The 16,976-nt window shown below is 36.3% G+C and overlaps 1 protein-coding gene across 11 annotated transcripts in view; it reads left to right on the forward strand.

Annotated features, from left to right (window-relative positions):
* Positions 1–16,976, forward strand: part of ARMC3 (armadillo repeat containing 3) — an 89,001-nt gene that overhangs the window by 41,305 nt on the left and 30,720 nt on the right. For all 11 annotated transcript variants that reach the window (XR_011556828.1, XM_070727328.1, XM_070727333.1 and 8 more), the window contains 2 exons: positions 5,361–5,513; positions 5,624–5,729. Coding sequence is in view for 10 of the 11 variants with exons in the window: in XM_070727328.1 (XP_070583429.1) it covers positions 5,361–5,513; positions 5,624–5,729 (259 nt within the window). In the remaining variant the exon portion in view is untranslated. The remainder of the gene's footprint in view (positions 1–5,360; positions 5,514–5,623; positions 5,730–16,976) is intronic.

The raw sequence follows: 16,976 nt of genomic DNA on the forward strand, positions 1-16,976 counted from the left end.
GCACAAACATACAGGCACACAGTTCGTATAAAATGCTGTAACATCCACTTATTTTTTTGTTACATTTTACATTTTGCACATTCATATGTTTGTCATGAGGACATGTGGATAAAAAATCTTCTTAGAAATAAGACATTTGTTATTGAATTAAGGCATAGAATTTGTTCCTGAATTTTCTCATAGGAAGTATTTTTGCTTCACAACTGATTCTTATCATCATTATCTAATCTGAATAAATTAAAATATATTTTCTTTTTAAGATCTGACTTGTCTCAAAATATCTTAGATTAATGTTCCAAGACAATTACCCTCTTTCTTTTTCCTTTAGTAATGATCCATTTTGTAATTCTTTGTTTATATGACCAATTCTCTGCTTCTGAATCCACCATGGAATTCTGAAGCAAGCAGGCAAGGTGGAAGTCGCTTGCACTCAGCATGACAATGCTGTTTAAATATGTCTCAGAGTGGCATCTATATTGTGATTTGTCAAGCTGCAGTTGAAGCACAGCAGTACCATATAGCAAAATGAAATAATATAGAGAGTAATGCACTTCTTATTGTCTGTAATAAGATTCTTAGTCTCTCAAGGGATTCTGATGACATAAGCTGTGACAGACCTAGACAGTTCTTATTTCAACTATCTCTTGGTTATTAGTTACTTCTAGCACCTTTCACATTATTATTTTAATTTATGTATATTTGTTATACATAATTTCTAATGCAGAAACCTTCTTGCACTGTGAATTTTATTTCTTTTTCTAAGCTGCCTCCTCTGTTGGATAGCCAAGTTGAATTGTAGATTTATTTTTAGGAACTAATCACAGTCTAATTAAAACTGATATTAATGGAACAATATATGTTTATTATTATTTTATTTTACTAGTTTATTTCTGGGAAATATATCTACATAGATCTTCAACTTGATATATATTTTAGTTCAGTTTTTAACCACAAAAGTGGGGGATAAAAAAGCTAATTACATAAAATTATTTTTTGAAAATATTCTCAGAATTTACTATATAATAAATGAATTCAATAAAGTAGTTAATTGAACATGGCATGACATCCTGGCTTAGTTCTGAAAGAAAAGAAGAAGCAATAAATTAACCTCCCCCTTTACAAATATATGTGTTTGTGTATGTGTGTGTATATACAAAATATACATACAAAATATATACTGTATTTTTCAGACTATAAGACGCTCCAGAATAGAATAGAATAAAAAGAATAGAATAGAATAGAATAGGCCAAGTCTGAATGGACACACAAGGAATTAGACTTGATGCATATGCTCTCAGTGTACATAAAAGAAAAGATTAATTTGTCAAGAATCATAAGGTACAATACTTAATGATAGACCAGCTACAAATAAACAATCAAATCATATTAGTAACCAGTCAATATAAATTGTAAAGATACAAGCCACAATGTTACAGTCGTACAGTCATTTGTGGGGGAGATGGGTGATAAGAATGATGAGAAGTAGTGCAGTAGTAGCAGCAGCAGCAGCAGCAGCAGCAGTAGTAGTAGTGCAGACTTAATGGAGGGCAGACTAGATGGACCATGGGGTCTTTTTCTGCCGTCAGACTTCTATGTTTCTATGTTAATAAATAGTTTGACATTGTTGAGGGAAGTAATTGTTTAGTAAAATGATGGTGTTCAGGAAAAACTGTTCTTGTGCTTAGTTGTTCTTGTGTGTACAGTGTTCCCTCGATTTTCGCGGGTTCAAACTTCGCGAAAAGTCTATACCACGGTTTTTCAAAAATATTAATTTAAAAATACTTTGCGGGTTTCCCCCCCCTATACCATGGTTTTTCCCACCCGATGACATCATATGTCATCGCCAAACTTTCGTCCGCCTTTAATAAATATTTTTTTTAATAAACTTTAATAAATAAACATGGTGAGTAATAATCTAAATTGTTGCTAAGGGAATGGGGAATTGTAATTTAGGGGTTTAAAGTGTGAAGGGAAGGCTTGTGATACTGTTCATAGCCAAAAATAGTGTATTTACTTCCGCATCTCTATTTCACGGAAATTTGACGTTCGCGGGCGGTTTCGGAACGCATCCCCCGCGAAAATCGAGGGAACACTATAGTGCTCTATAGCATTTTGAGGGTAAGAGTTGAAGCAGTTTGTGTCCAGGATGTGAGATGTCAATAAATATTTTTACATCCCTCATTTTGACTTATTTATTTATTTATTTATTTATTTATTTATTTATTTTGTCCAATACATAATGAAGGTTAATCAGATTAACCATGTAGAATATATATCAAAGAAAGGAAAGAAATCTAGAGAGGTCAATCGTGGATAGTCTAAGGGAAAAATATTGAGGGTCAGGGGTTGCCACTATGGAGTCCGGTAGTGAGTTCCATACTTTGATAACTCGATTGCTAAAGTCATATTTTTTACAGTCCAGTTTGGAGTGGTTAATATTACGTTTGTATCTGTTGCGTGCTCTTGGGTTGTTGTGGTTGAAGCTGAAGTAGTCATTGACAGGCAGCACATTACAGAGTATGATCTTGTGGGCAATACTTAGATCATGTTTAAGGTGTCGTAGTTCTAAGCTTTCTAAAATTAATACACTGATTTAGCAGAAGGCAAAAATAATAAGATTGCTCCCCATTCTCCTGTGTAGGATGCTGTTTACATCTTTAAAGTTAATGTTTCAGGTACTTTCATATTATAGTATTTAGTTAAAAGTATCTAAAAAGAAAATCAATCGAAACCTAAAGCTCAGTAGGCATCATGGGAGAACCAAGAAAGTCCAAATGATGGTTACAGTTCTATGATCAAAGTTACTATCTCTGCTTTTATCATAACTCCACATTAACAACCGCAGACAATGTTTTGAAGAATCAGGGTTTAACTTATCAGGCCAGAATGTAATCACTAATAATGTATAAAACAATAGCAGCCTCCAGGCAGTAATTCTTAATATGCGGATAAATTAATTACTTTGAGAATGAATTTGAATTAATACAGAGTGCTTTTGGCTATATATTGAACAAAACTATTATACAAGTATCTTTTTATTATGCACTGAAGAGTAATTGTCATCCTATATTGTTATTATTATACTATAGTAATTGTTAGTATTAATATTACTTTTACTAAGTGGTATCCAGCCAAGTTTTATTAATTTGATAAATAGTTCATTCTATATTCAAGTGAATCTTTGGGAGAATTTCAGTCTTGTTCCATGGAAACAATATTGTGCTATCATCTTAATGTTACTAAAATAAAACTTAGTTTTTCTGTGGTTTTAATTTTACTTTAATTTTATTAGTTTATTTTATTAAGCTTGTAAAAAGTTCATCTTATTTCCCTTTGTTCAAGTTTCAGAATCAAAACAATAAATATTTCCAATATCCTTTTATCATAAATGTTCTATACAAGAAAAAGAAGAATATAATATGTACTTTTGTTCCAGATACCAAGAAACATGCAGTATAACTTGCTATATCAAAATGAAATGATTGAAGAATGGAGAATCCTCTAGAGACCACTTCTAGGGATTATACACAAGTTTGGCAAACATCAAGCTAGGGGCAAAGTCCATTTTGGGTCAAGCCAATCTTTAATCCCAATTAATGCCCTCTCTAGCATGCTGGCTGTTGAATCTGGCTGCTGTGAAATCTTATTTCTGCTTTCTTTTGTTCAGTAGACTTACATCAAACAAATACCCACAAAATTCACTATTAAACTGCATAGAAGTAAAATTATCTTAGGACGTGACATAGATTGGCATCTAATGAAAAATATATAGATTTCTTATTATAATGTATAAATAAATATTTTAAACTAAAGATAAGATTTCTTTTAAGAATGCCATTTTTACCATTCCAGAATTAATCTATTGATTCATATTGCCAAACTGTCAAATTAGTATGTCCCCACAAGCATCCATTAAAGACTGCCCTGGGGAGGGACACAAAAAATTTGAGATATGCCATTAAAGGTTAAGTAATAAAGGAACAAATGTGAACAAAACCATTGAGAGGTCCTGAGAATTCGGTTGAACTATAAATTAAAACAATGCATCAATAATTTAAAAGACCCCAAAGTATACTTACCACCAATAATGGCCTGTTTTGTGTCTTTCTCACTAATATAAAATTTCAGTCATGATGATTTTAAGCGCTTCTTGTTCTTACTATATCTTGAAAATGGAATAACACTATCAGAATCAATTGGATAATTATTTTACACAAAAACTATTCTTCCTATAGCTTAAATATATTAAATGCAATAAACAGTTATTTAATTATTATGGTTTTTATTTTGATTTAGCAATGAATTGGAATTAATATTTACAATATATGATATTTACATTTTTATTTCAAACGTTAAAGCTAAACTTTAATTTTCAGTCAATTCTCCGAAGAAAAGTAGATAATGCTTCAAGATATTTGTATGCTTAATGAATGAAGCAGTATTAATATAGAAAAATCTGCATTTCTCATAATAACTTGCATTCTGCAATATTTTTAGGTTATGTTTCCCATTCTTCAAAAACTAAGTTAAAAGTAATAATGTATTTTTAGGTATTAGCAAGAATACATAACATTAACGGTAGCACAAATTTTATCCACATTCTAATAGTATATGACGTTTGTAGGATAGGGAGCAGGCAATCTTTGCAACTTATCACTTTTAAAATAATTGTGGGTGGCAAACCCACTCATTCTGATCCTAAATGAGTACTGAATTGAATACATCAAGAAGAATACACCATTATAATAATGTGAAAGTATACTGTATCCACATAAATGCTTAGCATCAGATGATGGAATTGGGGACATTAACAACCTTTTTATTTCTTTCTGTTAGTCTGGACTTGCCTGGAGTGTAAAGGATCCAAGAAAGAGGAGTAAAACACTTTTTAAACCACTGTTCCATTGTATCTAGTCTGTGCATTAATTTGATTACCACTGCAACTGTCAAATACACAGTATCTCTACTGGAAGAATGACCTTTTAATTTCCATACACATGGCTCCTATTAGCACTAATTGAGTGGAAGCATTGTAACCCAGTGAGAATAGATCTGAGAATAGGGCTACAGATGCATATTATTTTTAAAGTGGACATGCTCTTTAATATTACAAACCCACTTACTTAAAGCTCATGATCAGAAATATATATATTTTTTCCTAATAAATATTTATTTCTGCAAACTTCACCATGCTTGAATCTGTTTAAACTCAACAGTCTACATTAGTATAGTAATATTAATATTTGCTGGCAACAATACCTGCATAGAAATGGATATTTTGCTTTCTTTCTACTCATGTACCATCTTATTTAACTGAATGTTAATATCTATGATGACTTATTGTTCTTCTTTATAAACAGCTGAAAACAGAAAAATCCTGAATGAACAGGAAGTTGAAAAATGTCTCATCACTCTTTTGGGAACGGATAATGAAGGAACCAAAATAGCTGCTTCTCAAGCCATCTCTGCTATGTGTGAGAATTTAGCTAGCAAACAAACCACTGGAGCTCTAGGTAAATAGTTATGGTGACAATGGAATTATGATCCAGAAGAAAATATTTGCCAATTTACAATGTTTCCATAGTTAATTTAAAACCGCCTATATACATTTCTCCTCTCTTAGGAATTCCCCAGCTCGTTCAGTTGCTAAGCAGCGAAAATGAAGAGGTAAAGGAAGCTGCTGCTACAGCTCTGGTTAATCTAACAACCGCCCATCCTGCCAATGTAAGGTAAGCGCAAGAAGAATAGATCACTGTTAGACATTTTAATCAGGAAATATGTTTCCATTTTTTCTGATTTATTATAATTGGTAAGAAATTTGACATAGTGCTTTGTTGCTTTTATTTCACATCAAATGCTTTCTTTGAGCCATTGTTTTTTTATTAGTGTATTAATAAAATAGGACTATAATTAATGGGTATTATGATTTTAGTTAGTGTCTTGGTGTGTTTTTGTCATGAAAATTTGCATATTTGCATATTTGGAAAGTTTGAAAAGCTTAACCCAAAAATAAAAAGGGGTTCCCTAGAAATGTTTACATTTTGCTAAAGATGGTTTACTTTGGAATCTCCCTATATATAAGCCATGAATACTTATAGATACTGTTTTAACACTAATCAAATTTTTAATGTCAGCAGTCTAATCCAATAGAGTTTAAATTAATCAAAGGACATTATAGAGCATGTGGTTAGAATATTTGCTAAATATAAATGGATCCACCTTGCTGAAAACAAATTCAATAATATTTGCCCAAGGGGAAAAAAAGAATATTAATATCTTCTGTCATGAAGGAAATTTGACTGTAGTGCAGATATTTATTAAATAGACTGAATTTTGTTAGGCATCTATCAGTGTTGTATATGCTGAATATATTTCTGTAAATTTATCTTTGTAAAATATACTTAAGAAACTAGCTTAGTTTTTTCAAAAATTTGAAGCTTCTCTAATTTCACTGTGGCCTATTTCACTATTCTATATAAACAATAAGGGAAATTTTAAGATTTGGTTGATTAAAAGTAATCAGAATTTTTGACTGGCAATTGAACAACGTTGTAGAAAAATCCAAATAACTATAGATTGAACAATCAGGATTTATGTCTGGTATTTCTTTTAGATAGATTGCCTTATTTTTCTGTAATTGGCATATATTTGTAGGCTCAAGCAGGAAACATAATGAAAACAAGTCAACATGTGGATTCACATATGCAGATATTTTTCTCTTCAATTTACAATATTACCTTCCATATTAAATTTGGAAAAGCTGTTTTCACTCTGTAAGGAAACCAACTGTAACTTAAATAAACACAGTCAAATGAGCAAGTAATCAAGCTTTTCAAGGATATAACATAGTCAAATTTGCAAAAGGCTTCTTAGACTTTTGCAAATGGTAAAAAAAATGGAAAAGGTTACTGGCTCATATGGCCTTAATATATTCAGTACATTTTATGCCACAAATTATTCACTCAATTCTAATAGCTACTGACATTAATTTAACATCACTAGTTGAAATATTATTCATTTCGTATAGACTGTTTACACCTCCATTCTATCGAAAAATGAAACAGATATTCTCTGATAATCCTTTATTTTAATTCAGTTGTGGCCAGCTTTTCAACCACCTTTATGCCTCTAGGGCCCAGTTTTTCTAGAATTGCTCTTCTCTTCTTTACAATTAGAAATTATTGCAAACTTGATTGATACAACCTTTTGAGGATTCACCTATGAAAGCTATTCTCTAGAGTCCAGAGAATTTTCTTTTGTAATATCATTTGAAAAAAGCAATAAATTTGGTGTTTGGCTCGTGATTGCTAATTACGAAAACAATTTTTATATAGGAATTTTACTAAAGATTAGAATTACAACAGTAAAAACCAATAGAAACTAAAGGAATAAAATTATAAAAAGAAATACCGTATTTTTCGCTCTATAAGACGCACCTGCTGATAAGACGCACCTAGTTTTTAGAAGAGGAAAATAGAAAAAAAATATTTTGAGCCAAAAAGTAGGCTAAAATATTTATTACAATAACACTGCCCTAGGGGAATTGGGAAAATATACAAACAAGCCCCCCTCTCTCTTTCTTTCTATCTCTCCCTCTTTCTCTCTCCCTTTCTTTCTCTTTCTCTCTCTCCCTTTCTCTGTCCCTCTCTTTCTTTCTCTCTGTCCCTATCTTTCTTTCTCTCTGTCCCTCTCTTTCTCTCTGTCCCTCTTTCTTTCTCTCTGTCCCTCTCTTTCTCTCTGTCCCTCTCTTTCTTTCTCTCTGTCCCTCTCTTTCTTTCTCTCTGTCCCTCTTTCTTTCTCTCTGTCCCTCTTTCTTTCTCTCTGTCCCTCTCTTTCTTTCTCTCTGTCCCTCTTTCTTTCTCTCTGTCCCTCTTTCTTTCTCTCTCTTATCTCTCCTTCTCTCACTCACTCTCTTTGTATCTCTCTCTCTCTCTCTCTCCTTCTCTATCTCTCCCTCTTTCTCTCTCCCCCTTTCTATCTCTCCTCTCCCTTTCTCTGACCCTCTCTTTCTTTCTCTCTGTTCTTCTCTTTCTTTCTCTCTGTCCCTCTTTCTTTCTCTCTGTCCCTCTTTCTTTCTCTCTGTCCCTCTCTTTCTCTCTCTCTGTCCCTCTCTTTCTTTCTCTCTGTCCCTCTTTCTTTCTCTCTGTCCCTCTCTTTCTTTCTCTCTGTCCCTCTCTTTCTTTCTCTCTGTCCCTCTCTTTCTTTCTCTCTGTCCCTCTCTTTCTTTCTCTCTGTCCCTCTTTCTTTCTCTCTCTTATCTCTCCTCTCACTCACTCTCTTTGTATCTCTCTCTTTCTCTCTCTCCTTCTCTATCTCTCCCTCTTTCTCTCTCCCCCTTTCTATCTCTCCTCTTCCTTTCTCTCTCTTTCTTTCTCTTTCTCTCTCCCTTATTTTTTCTGTTTTTCTGCTGTGGGCGGTTTAGGGCCCCTCAAACCCCGACGACCTCGCCCCTGGATCCTGGCCGGGACAGGGCAGCTTCCTCTGACAGGCGCCGCGGGGGCTCAGCAGGAGGTGCAGCGGCGGGCGGAGAGAGGGAAGGGGGGGCAGCGGCGTCCCTCCTGGCCTTGGCGGGCCGCCCGACCCTCCCCACCTCCTGCAAACGCGGCGGGCGGCGGGGGGAGAGCGAGGAGCCGGCTCCGGCGGGCGCGGGGCTTGGCTGGCTGGCTGGCGGGGGGAGCGCCGCTGGTGGTGTGAAGGGAGACCCTCCTCCGGGATGGAGGGGGCCAGGCAGCAGCTAGCCAGCCGAGTTCGCGGCCAAACTTTGCACAGGCGGCGGCCGGCTGCGAGCGACTGGCTGGGTTTTGGGTCTTCGAGACCTCCCCGCCTCCTGAAGCGATTCCCGTAGCCTTCCCAAAGGCTCGGAGCCGCCAACGCTCCTCCGGTGCCGCTCCGCCTCCTAAACCTGCGGGGTGGAGGCGTCCCCCGGCCCAGCACTTCCGGAGGCCGAAAGGCGCGGCTCTCTTCGGGGTTGGGAAGAGGAGAGGCAGCGACAGAGGCGGCGGTCTCCAGATGAGTATATCGCTGCCCCCCCCTCTGCTCCAGCGCCTCCCCCCCTCCCTGCCTGCATCTTCGCTCCATAAGACGTGGCTGATTTTTCAGCCTACTTTGGGAGGAAAAAAACTGCGTCTTATGGAGCGAAAAATACGGTAGAAGGTGAATAGAAGAAAAAAGGAAAAAATAAAATAAAGGGAAAAAATAGAGTAAAAGAAAAGAAATAGAAAAGTAACTTTCCCTCTATATAAGTATAAATAATTTAGTAAGTTCTTTTCATAGCAGCAAATAATGTTTTCATATCTTCATCTATAAAACAACCCTGATGTCAGCACCCTGAACAAATAAACACATGTAGAATGCATTGCAATAATCGAGCCTCGAGGTGATGAGGGCAGGAGGACTGTGAGAAGAGACTCCCTATCCAACTGGTGCACTAGGTGAACCTGTGCAAAAGCCCCCCTAGCCACAGCTGAGAGATGTTGCTCTAGTCTCAGCTGCAGGTCTAAGACTACTCCCAGATTGCGGTCCCTCTCTGAGAAGGTCTAGGTTTCCCCACCAAGGTAATGGATGGACAGATGGAACAGTCCTTGGGAGGCAAGACCCACAGCCACTCCGTCTTGCCGGGCCTGTTGACACCTATCCAGACTCTCACAGCCTGGGCAAAAACTCTCACAGCATGGGCAAAAAATGTGGGACACAAGCCACATCACTTCCACTGCTTCACTGAATTGATACGGAGTGGAAATGTACAGCTGAGTGTCATCAGTATACAGTGGTACCTCGAGATACGAGTTTAATTCGTTCCGGACCTGGGCTCTTAAGTCGAGCAGCTCTTATCTCGAACGACTTTTCCCCATAGGAATTAATGTAAATAATTTTAATTGGTTCCAGCCCTCAAAAAACTCACAAAGTTAGTCTAAATTATGCAGAAAGACATTTTTTTAATGAAGAAATGTACATGTACATATAAATGAATAATGAAGTTTCTTTCACTTAACTTGTAAACTTTCTTAAACTTTTAAATTTACATATGTTCAACTTCTCTGCCACCCAATCCTGTAGGACAGAGGTCCCCAACCCTTTTTGCACCAGGGACCGGCTTTAAGCGATCAAGAGAGGAATGGGTGAATGAATGGACGGAGGGTGGGAAGGAAGGAAGGAAAGAGGGAAGGGACAGGAACAGAGGAAGGAAGCAAGGAAACTTATGAAAGGGGAGAGTAAGAGAGGAATGAGTGAAGGGAGGGAGGGAGGGAAGAAGGTGGGAAGGAGAATGAAAAGAAGAAATAGAGGAAGGGAAGGTAAAAGAGAGAAAGAAAAAGAGCAAGAAAGCAAGAAAGAAAGAAAGAAAGAAAGAAAGGGGGAAGGGACAGGAACAGAGGAAGGAAGCAAGGAAACTTATGAAAGGGGAGAGTAAGAGAGGAATGAGTGAAGGGAGGGAGGGAGGGAAGAAGGTGGGAAGGAGAAAGAAAAGAAGAAATAGAGGAATGGAAGGTAAAAGAGAGAAAGAAAAAGAGCAAGAAAGAAAGAAAGAAAGAAAGAAAGAAAGAAAGAAAGAAAGAAAGAAAGGGGGAAGGGACAGGAACAGAGGAAGGAAGCAAGGAAACTTATGAAAGGGGAGAGTAAGAGAGGAATGAGTGAAGGGAGGGAGGGAAGAAGGTGGGAAGGAGAAAGAAAAGAAGAAATAGAGGAAGGGAAGGTAAAAGAGAGAAAGAAAAAGAGCAAGAAAGAAAGAAAGAAAGAAAGAAAGGGGGAAGGGACAGGAACAGAGGAAGGAAGCAAGGAAACTTATGAAAGGGGAGAGTAAGAGAGGAATGAGTGAAGGGAGGGAGGGAAGAAGGTGGGAAGGAGAAAGAAAAGAAGAAATAGAGGAAGGGAAGGTAAAAGAGAGAAAGAAAAAGAGCAAGAAAGAAAGAAAGGGGGAAGGGACAGGAACAGAGGAAGGAAGCAAGGAAACTTATGAAAGGGGAGAGTAAGAGAGGAATGAGTGAAGGGAGGGAGGGAGGGAAGAAGGTGGGAAGGAGAAAGAAAAGAAGAAACAGAAGGGAAGTTAAAAGAGAGAAAGAAAAAGAGCAAGAAAGAAAGCTGCAAGCACCCCCCCGAGCCCCCCAGGCCGGCTGCAACCTTTTAAAACACGCGCGCCGCTTCGCAGCTGTCTCCTGAAGCCGAACGCGGAAGTTAGCGTTTGGCTTCAGGAGACAGCTCCTTGGCGCTTGTATCTCGAATTTGGGCTTGTAAGTAGAACAAAAATATCTCTCCCCTCCCAGCTCTTATCTCGAGTTGCTCTTAAGTAGAGCAGCTCTTATGTCGGGGTTCCACTGTACTGCTGGAAACTCACCCCGTGCCGTTGGATGATCTCACCCAGTGGTTTCATGTAGATGTTAAACAGTAGTGGGGGAGAGGATTGAATCCTGAGGCACCCCACAAAGAAGGGCCTAGGAGCTGATCTCTGTCCCCCTATCAACACCAACTATGACCGACCAGAGAGGTAAGAGGAGAATCATCGTAAATGGTGCCTCCCACTCCCAGCACCTCCAGGCAGCGCAGAAGGATACTTTTAAAAAATAACTTTAAAATTGATTTTAAAATATAAAACACACACACAACATACAACAAGTGCTCAGTGATTTGTGCCCACCATCAGACAACATTCATACCCCTCCACCAGAGCGCAGAAGGATACTACGGTCGATGGTATTGAAAACCGCTGAGAGATCAAGAAGCACCAAGATAGAGGAATATCCCCTATCCCGGGCCTTTCCCCATGTTTTGTAGTAATCTGAATCTTTTTGTCCTTTAAGTTCTATGGTTAATTTGGCAATCAAATACTTTCATGATTATCAAGCTTACAATGGGTGTAAGGAGTTCCTCTAGCATTGCACATATGCAAAATCAAATACTTATATTGTCTTTTGAATATTCCTAATAAAAGGAGTTCTAGGGCAAATTCTATTTTAATCCTATTATTTCTTTTAATCAATTGTGTATCTTTATCCAATACTTTTTTGCTTAGGAACATGAGAAAAGAAGATGCCTTACTCTTTTTTGCACTTTCAACAGATCAAATTTAAATTAAGATATACAGTCATACCTCGTCTTACGAACCTAATTGGTTCCAGGGGGAGGTTCGTAAGACGAAACATTGTGTCCCATAGGAAACAATGTAAAGTCAATTAATCCGTGCAACCAAAAAAAAAAACCTGCAAAAAAATGCTGCCACCCGGCTGTCACCTTTTAAAACAGCCTGGGGGCTTCTCAGTGACCTCCCAAACGCCGAACGCCAAACCCGAACTTCCGGGTTCGGCGTTCGGGAGGCCGCCGAGAAGCCGCTAGGCTGTTTTAAAAGGTGACAGCCGGGCTGGGGGGCTTCCCAGCAGCCTCACGAACCCTGAACGTTTGCCGAACTTCCAGGTTCAGGGTTCGGGAGGCTGCTGGGAAGCCCCCCAGCCCGGCTGTCACCTTTTAAAACAGCCGGGCGGCTTCCCAGCAGCCTCCCGAAGCCGAACACCAAACCCGAACTTCCGTGTTCGGCATTCGGAGGCTGCTGGGAAGCCCCCCGGCTGTTTTAAAAGGTGACTTGTCATTTTTAAATCCATTTTCAAATTAGTTTCAAACCTATCAGATAAAACATTCTTCCTGATACCTTTTAAACACAGTCTATGTATTAGTAGAGGACCTTTAAAATTAATTTCTGTGTCCAGTGTGTCCTTCAATATATTATGAAATGTCCTTTAATATATTAAAATATTTTGTTTCATTATCTAACAGAATCAAATTTGAGGATTCTCCTTTAGTTGTAATATTTAGTTCCCTTTAATGTATAAATTTTAAAATCTTATTTCCCCCCAAAAAAATTTAAATGGGAAGGATTTTGTATAATTATCTCCAAAATCTTATTTCAATTTTATCTGGACCCTTAGTTGTTTGTAACTTTTTTAAAATCAAAGTTTTAATCTATCTTTAAAAAAAATATGTTTTTAAGCTTGTAGTTAAACTTTATTACAGTGGGGATTGAAGAAAATTCAACTTGAGCTATAAAACTTTCAATCCAATTGACTTGTACAGCTGTAGAACAGTGGCAAAACAATTTCAAAAAATGATTAGAAAAAGAAATATACTAAGTTATTGTTCTTTCAAAGACATTGATGTATTTTGAGCAAGATGGTTATTTTTTCCAACCAGTTGGAGATTGCCATCTTTTTGTGAGGCGTAGCTGTCTGGAACACTTTTTGATGATCTCGAATCATCTCCTTGTCTGGAAAGGAATGATCAAATATTTAGTCTACTTGATGGGCATTTATTCCACCTCATTCACCAGCTCTGCTGTTTACGGAACCAGGATCAGTTTGTCATTTCTTTTCTGAAAATCACTAATTACTAAAATCTTGATATCAGGAATATTTTATCATTTTAAATCTACATTCTACAATACAATGATCTAAAAAATATGGAATTGTGGTAAAGCCATTTTTCTTTCCATAACTAGCATAATTTGTAGATGCCAATTTTTAATACATGCTCTACCACAGAGGCAAAAGCAGGTTTTAATGTGATTAGCGTTTAAAATTTGTCAGCTAACACGCTGGCAGTAATTTTACCCAAACTCCTGAAGCTAGAACTATTTTATGACCATTTATTGCATTAAATGTAAAATGATTCATTTTTTCTTTGGAAGTATGTTGCTCAGTTATAAGAATGAACAAAGAGTGATAAAAGCAGTCCAAATCAAGCAATCAAACAATTTTTTACTTTAAAAATTAAGATTTCTGAGTTGCACTTAGTTTTATAACAGGCCTATTCATACAATTTTTGTGACAACAGAATGGAAGTGGTTTGCCACTGCTGTTTTCTGATTTCTTCTTTGGCTTCCCAGAATAGAATAAAGACTCAGAATAAAGACCTGAAATTGCCCCCGCAAGCATTAACCAGGCACAATCTTGCTTAATACCAACAAATTACCCAGCTAAATAAAATGTAATTTCCTTATTAATCTTACTTATAAATCTTAAATGATAGGACCTAATAATATGTTTACATGTATTAAATATTATAAATTATAAATTGATCTAAACCTTTACCCAGGTATATGTATATATGGGTGTATATGTATATGTTTGTGTATTAGATATATAAAGGGAGGTAACAACTATTAGGCACCATGCATTTCAGTTTCTTTGGCAATTCCTGTGACCTGTTCAACAACTCTGATAGAGATGGGGGGAATGGGAGGAATTAAAGTTAATTCAATGTCTTGTTTATTGTATTTGATAAAGCATTTATTATCAATTCCATCCAAACATTCTGAGTAATCCACAAAGCAGCCAATAAAATAAAGCAAGAGCAATAAAAACATCAGTCTGTCAGAGCAGCTGAAAAGTAAAACAAATAAACCAACTTAAAACCAAATGTAAAATTAACAATAACAATAAAAATAAAGATACTGAATACAACAGTAGCCAAGCAAATGTTATTTTCAATGCATTGCCTTAGCTGCTTTTCTAAATGCTAGCCAAGAGAGAGACAGCGAGAGGCCATTTCCTATCAATCGAATTAGGAAATAATCAAAATCATGTGTGGTGTTCAAACTAGGTTCTGATCAGTGATTAAGTGGGCAATATTCTCTTCATGGCTTGGTATCTAAATTCATAACGTTACTGCCATCTATTGGCCGTTGTACAATTTCCTCCTGAAAATATGTTATTTGAGAGTCAGCTGAGAAGGGCAGCATAGAAGTCTAATTAATAAATAAAATAAATAAATAATTGATCTATTCATTTCTTCAGCTATAGAAACATAGAAACATAGAAGACTGACGGCAGAAAAAGACCTCATGGTCCATCTAGTCTGCCCTTATACTATTTCCTGTATTTTATCTTACAATGGATATAGGTTTAACCCAGGCATGTTTAAATTCAGTTACTGTGGATTTACCAACCACGTCTGCTGGAAGTTTGTTCCAAGGATCTACTACTCTTTCAGTAAAATAATATTTTCTCATGTTGCTTTTGATCTTTCCCCCAACTAACTTCAGATTGTGTCCCCTTGTTCTTGTGTTCACTTTCCTATTAAAAACACTTCCCTCCTGAACCTTATTTAACCCTTTAACATATTTAAATGTTTCGATCATGTCCCCCCTTTTCCTTCTGTCCTCCAGACTATACAGATTGAGTTCATTAAGTCTTTCCTGATACGTTTTATGCTTAAGACCTTCCACCATTCTTGTACAGAATACACATCAATGTATTGATGTATAGAATACACATCAATCATAAGTTGCTAAATTAAGATGCAGCTGACTTATCAATCTTACCTCGGCTGAAGCTTTGTGTCAGTGTAAACAGCTGTTATACAAAGAAGATTAGAGGAACAATCTATGCAAGAGGTGGAAACTTCATATTTGCTATAATTTCTTAGAAATCTGTAGTTATTTGCAAAGACAGTTGTTTAAGGATATCATATTATCAGAAGAACAAAAATGGTCTGATAAATTGTTATTCCTCCTAAGGAATGAAGTTTATGTGGTATTTATATTGGATAAAATCAGTCCTCCTCCTCCTCCTCCTCTTCTTCTTTTTCTTCTTCTTCACCTTCTCTTTCCCCCACTTCTTCTCTTTCTTCTTCTTCTCTGCCTCCCTTCCCCTCTGCTTCAATTTAATTTCCTTGAAACAAAACAAAACAAAAAAAACATTGAAATGCTCTCCAACTCACACTGCATTCAAAGACCAGGTATTTCTGCTCATTGGAAAAATCAGAAATATAACTGGAAGATTTCAGAAGTGTCGTTAGTATTATTTCCAAATGCCATCTCCAAATAATAATTTCAGATCTTCTCTCTGCTACAAATATGTGTTGGTAATCTCGAAATATAAACTATGCATGTAAGAAGATATATTGGATATGTTCATCACCTTGAATTATTTGTAAAAAATAAAGCCAGGATTCAAATAAATATACACATTATGGATATCTTTATTGTTGAAATACACTAATAATAAATATTACTACAAACTTTCAAGAATAACACTTAAAAATGTACATGGAATAATATGTCGTTAATATAATATTATTTTTCTTTATTATTTGCTTAAGTTTCATTGGAACATTTTCTCATTTATCCTTCAATACACTAATACTGTACTTAGATTCTTAATATGACATAACAGTGACCTCTAGTGACAGCCTATAGAATTTATTAATTAATACCTGTTAGTAGAAATATCAGAAACGTTTCTTTGTGCGAGAAGAAAGCTCCTGCTGAGCTCACCAGAATATAGTAAATACCATGTTACAAAAGGGTCACATGGAAAAAAATGTCTTAAATCCTAATTGTAAACTACATTTCCCGGGAATTAAATGGGGCCTTAAGTCTTTAAATTAGGAAATTTCATTGCATGGGACACAGATATTGGTAACTTAATAGGAAGGTCTGTACTTACACATGCTGATTTTATGCAGCGTTTACTTTCTGAAATCTCCACCCAGATGTATATACGACTTATACTTAAAAACCATTATGATTAATTGACAGCCATTGTAGAGACAGTATTAAAATATATAAAACATTGTTTAAGATTAGTTTATCAACTTATGGTTCCTGAAACCCTGCGACTATCAGTTAATTTCTATGATAAGTTAGTTACAACCATCAACATTCAATCTGAAAAATATTCCCCATTTAAAATAGAGGCAACACTTTTAAAAAATTGACTGGATTGGAATGAGGAACATTTGCTACTTCCTGCTTATTTTAAGTTTCTATTGCTTGAATAGATGAAACCAAGGGAGGCACTTGCTGAAGCCTAAAGACTGATTTTGTGATAAAAACATTATTTAGGTATTTTTTGTTCTTGGTCTCTCTATAATCTAAGAAACAAAACTTAACTAACGGAATTTGGAAGTTTCATTGTTTTTTCTTACATTTTCATTGAAAATGTCTTAGTTTTATTGACACTTCATTGATGTAGTTTCAGTGTGCACGACTTAAT

Source organism: Erythrolamprus reginae, chromosome Z (genome assembly GCF_031021105.1).
Source record: "Erythrolamprus reginae isolate rEryReg1 chromosome Z, rEryReg1.hap1, whole genome shotgun sequence".
In the NCBI taxonomy this organism is placed as follows: Eukaryota; Metazoa; Chordata; class Lepidosauria; order Squamata; family Dipsadidae; genus Erythrolamprus; species Erythrolamprus reginae.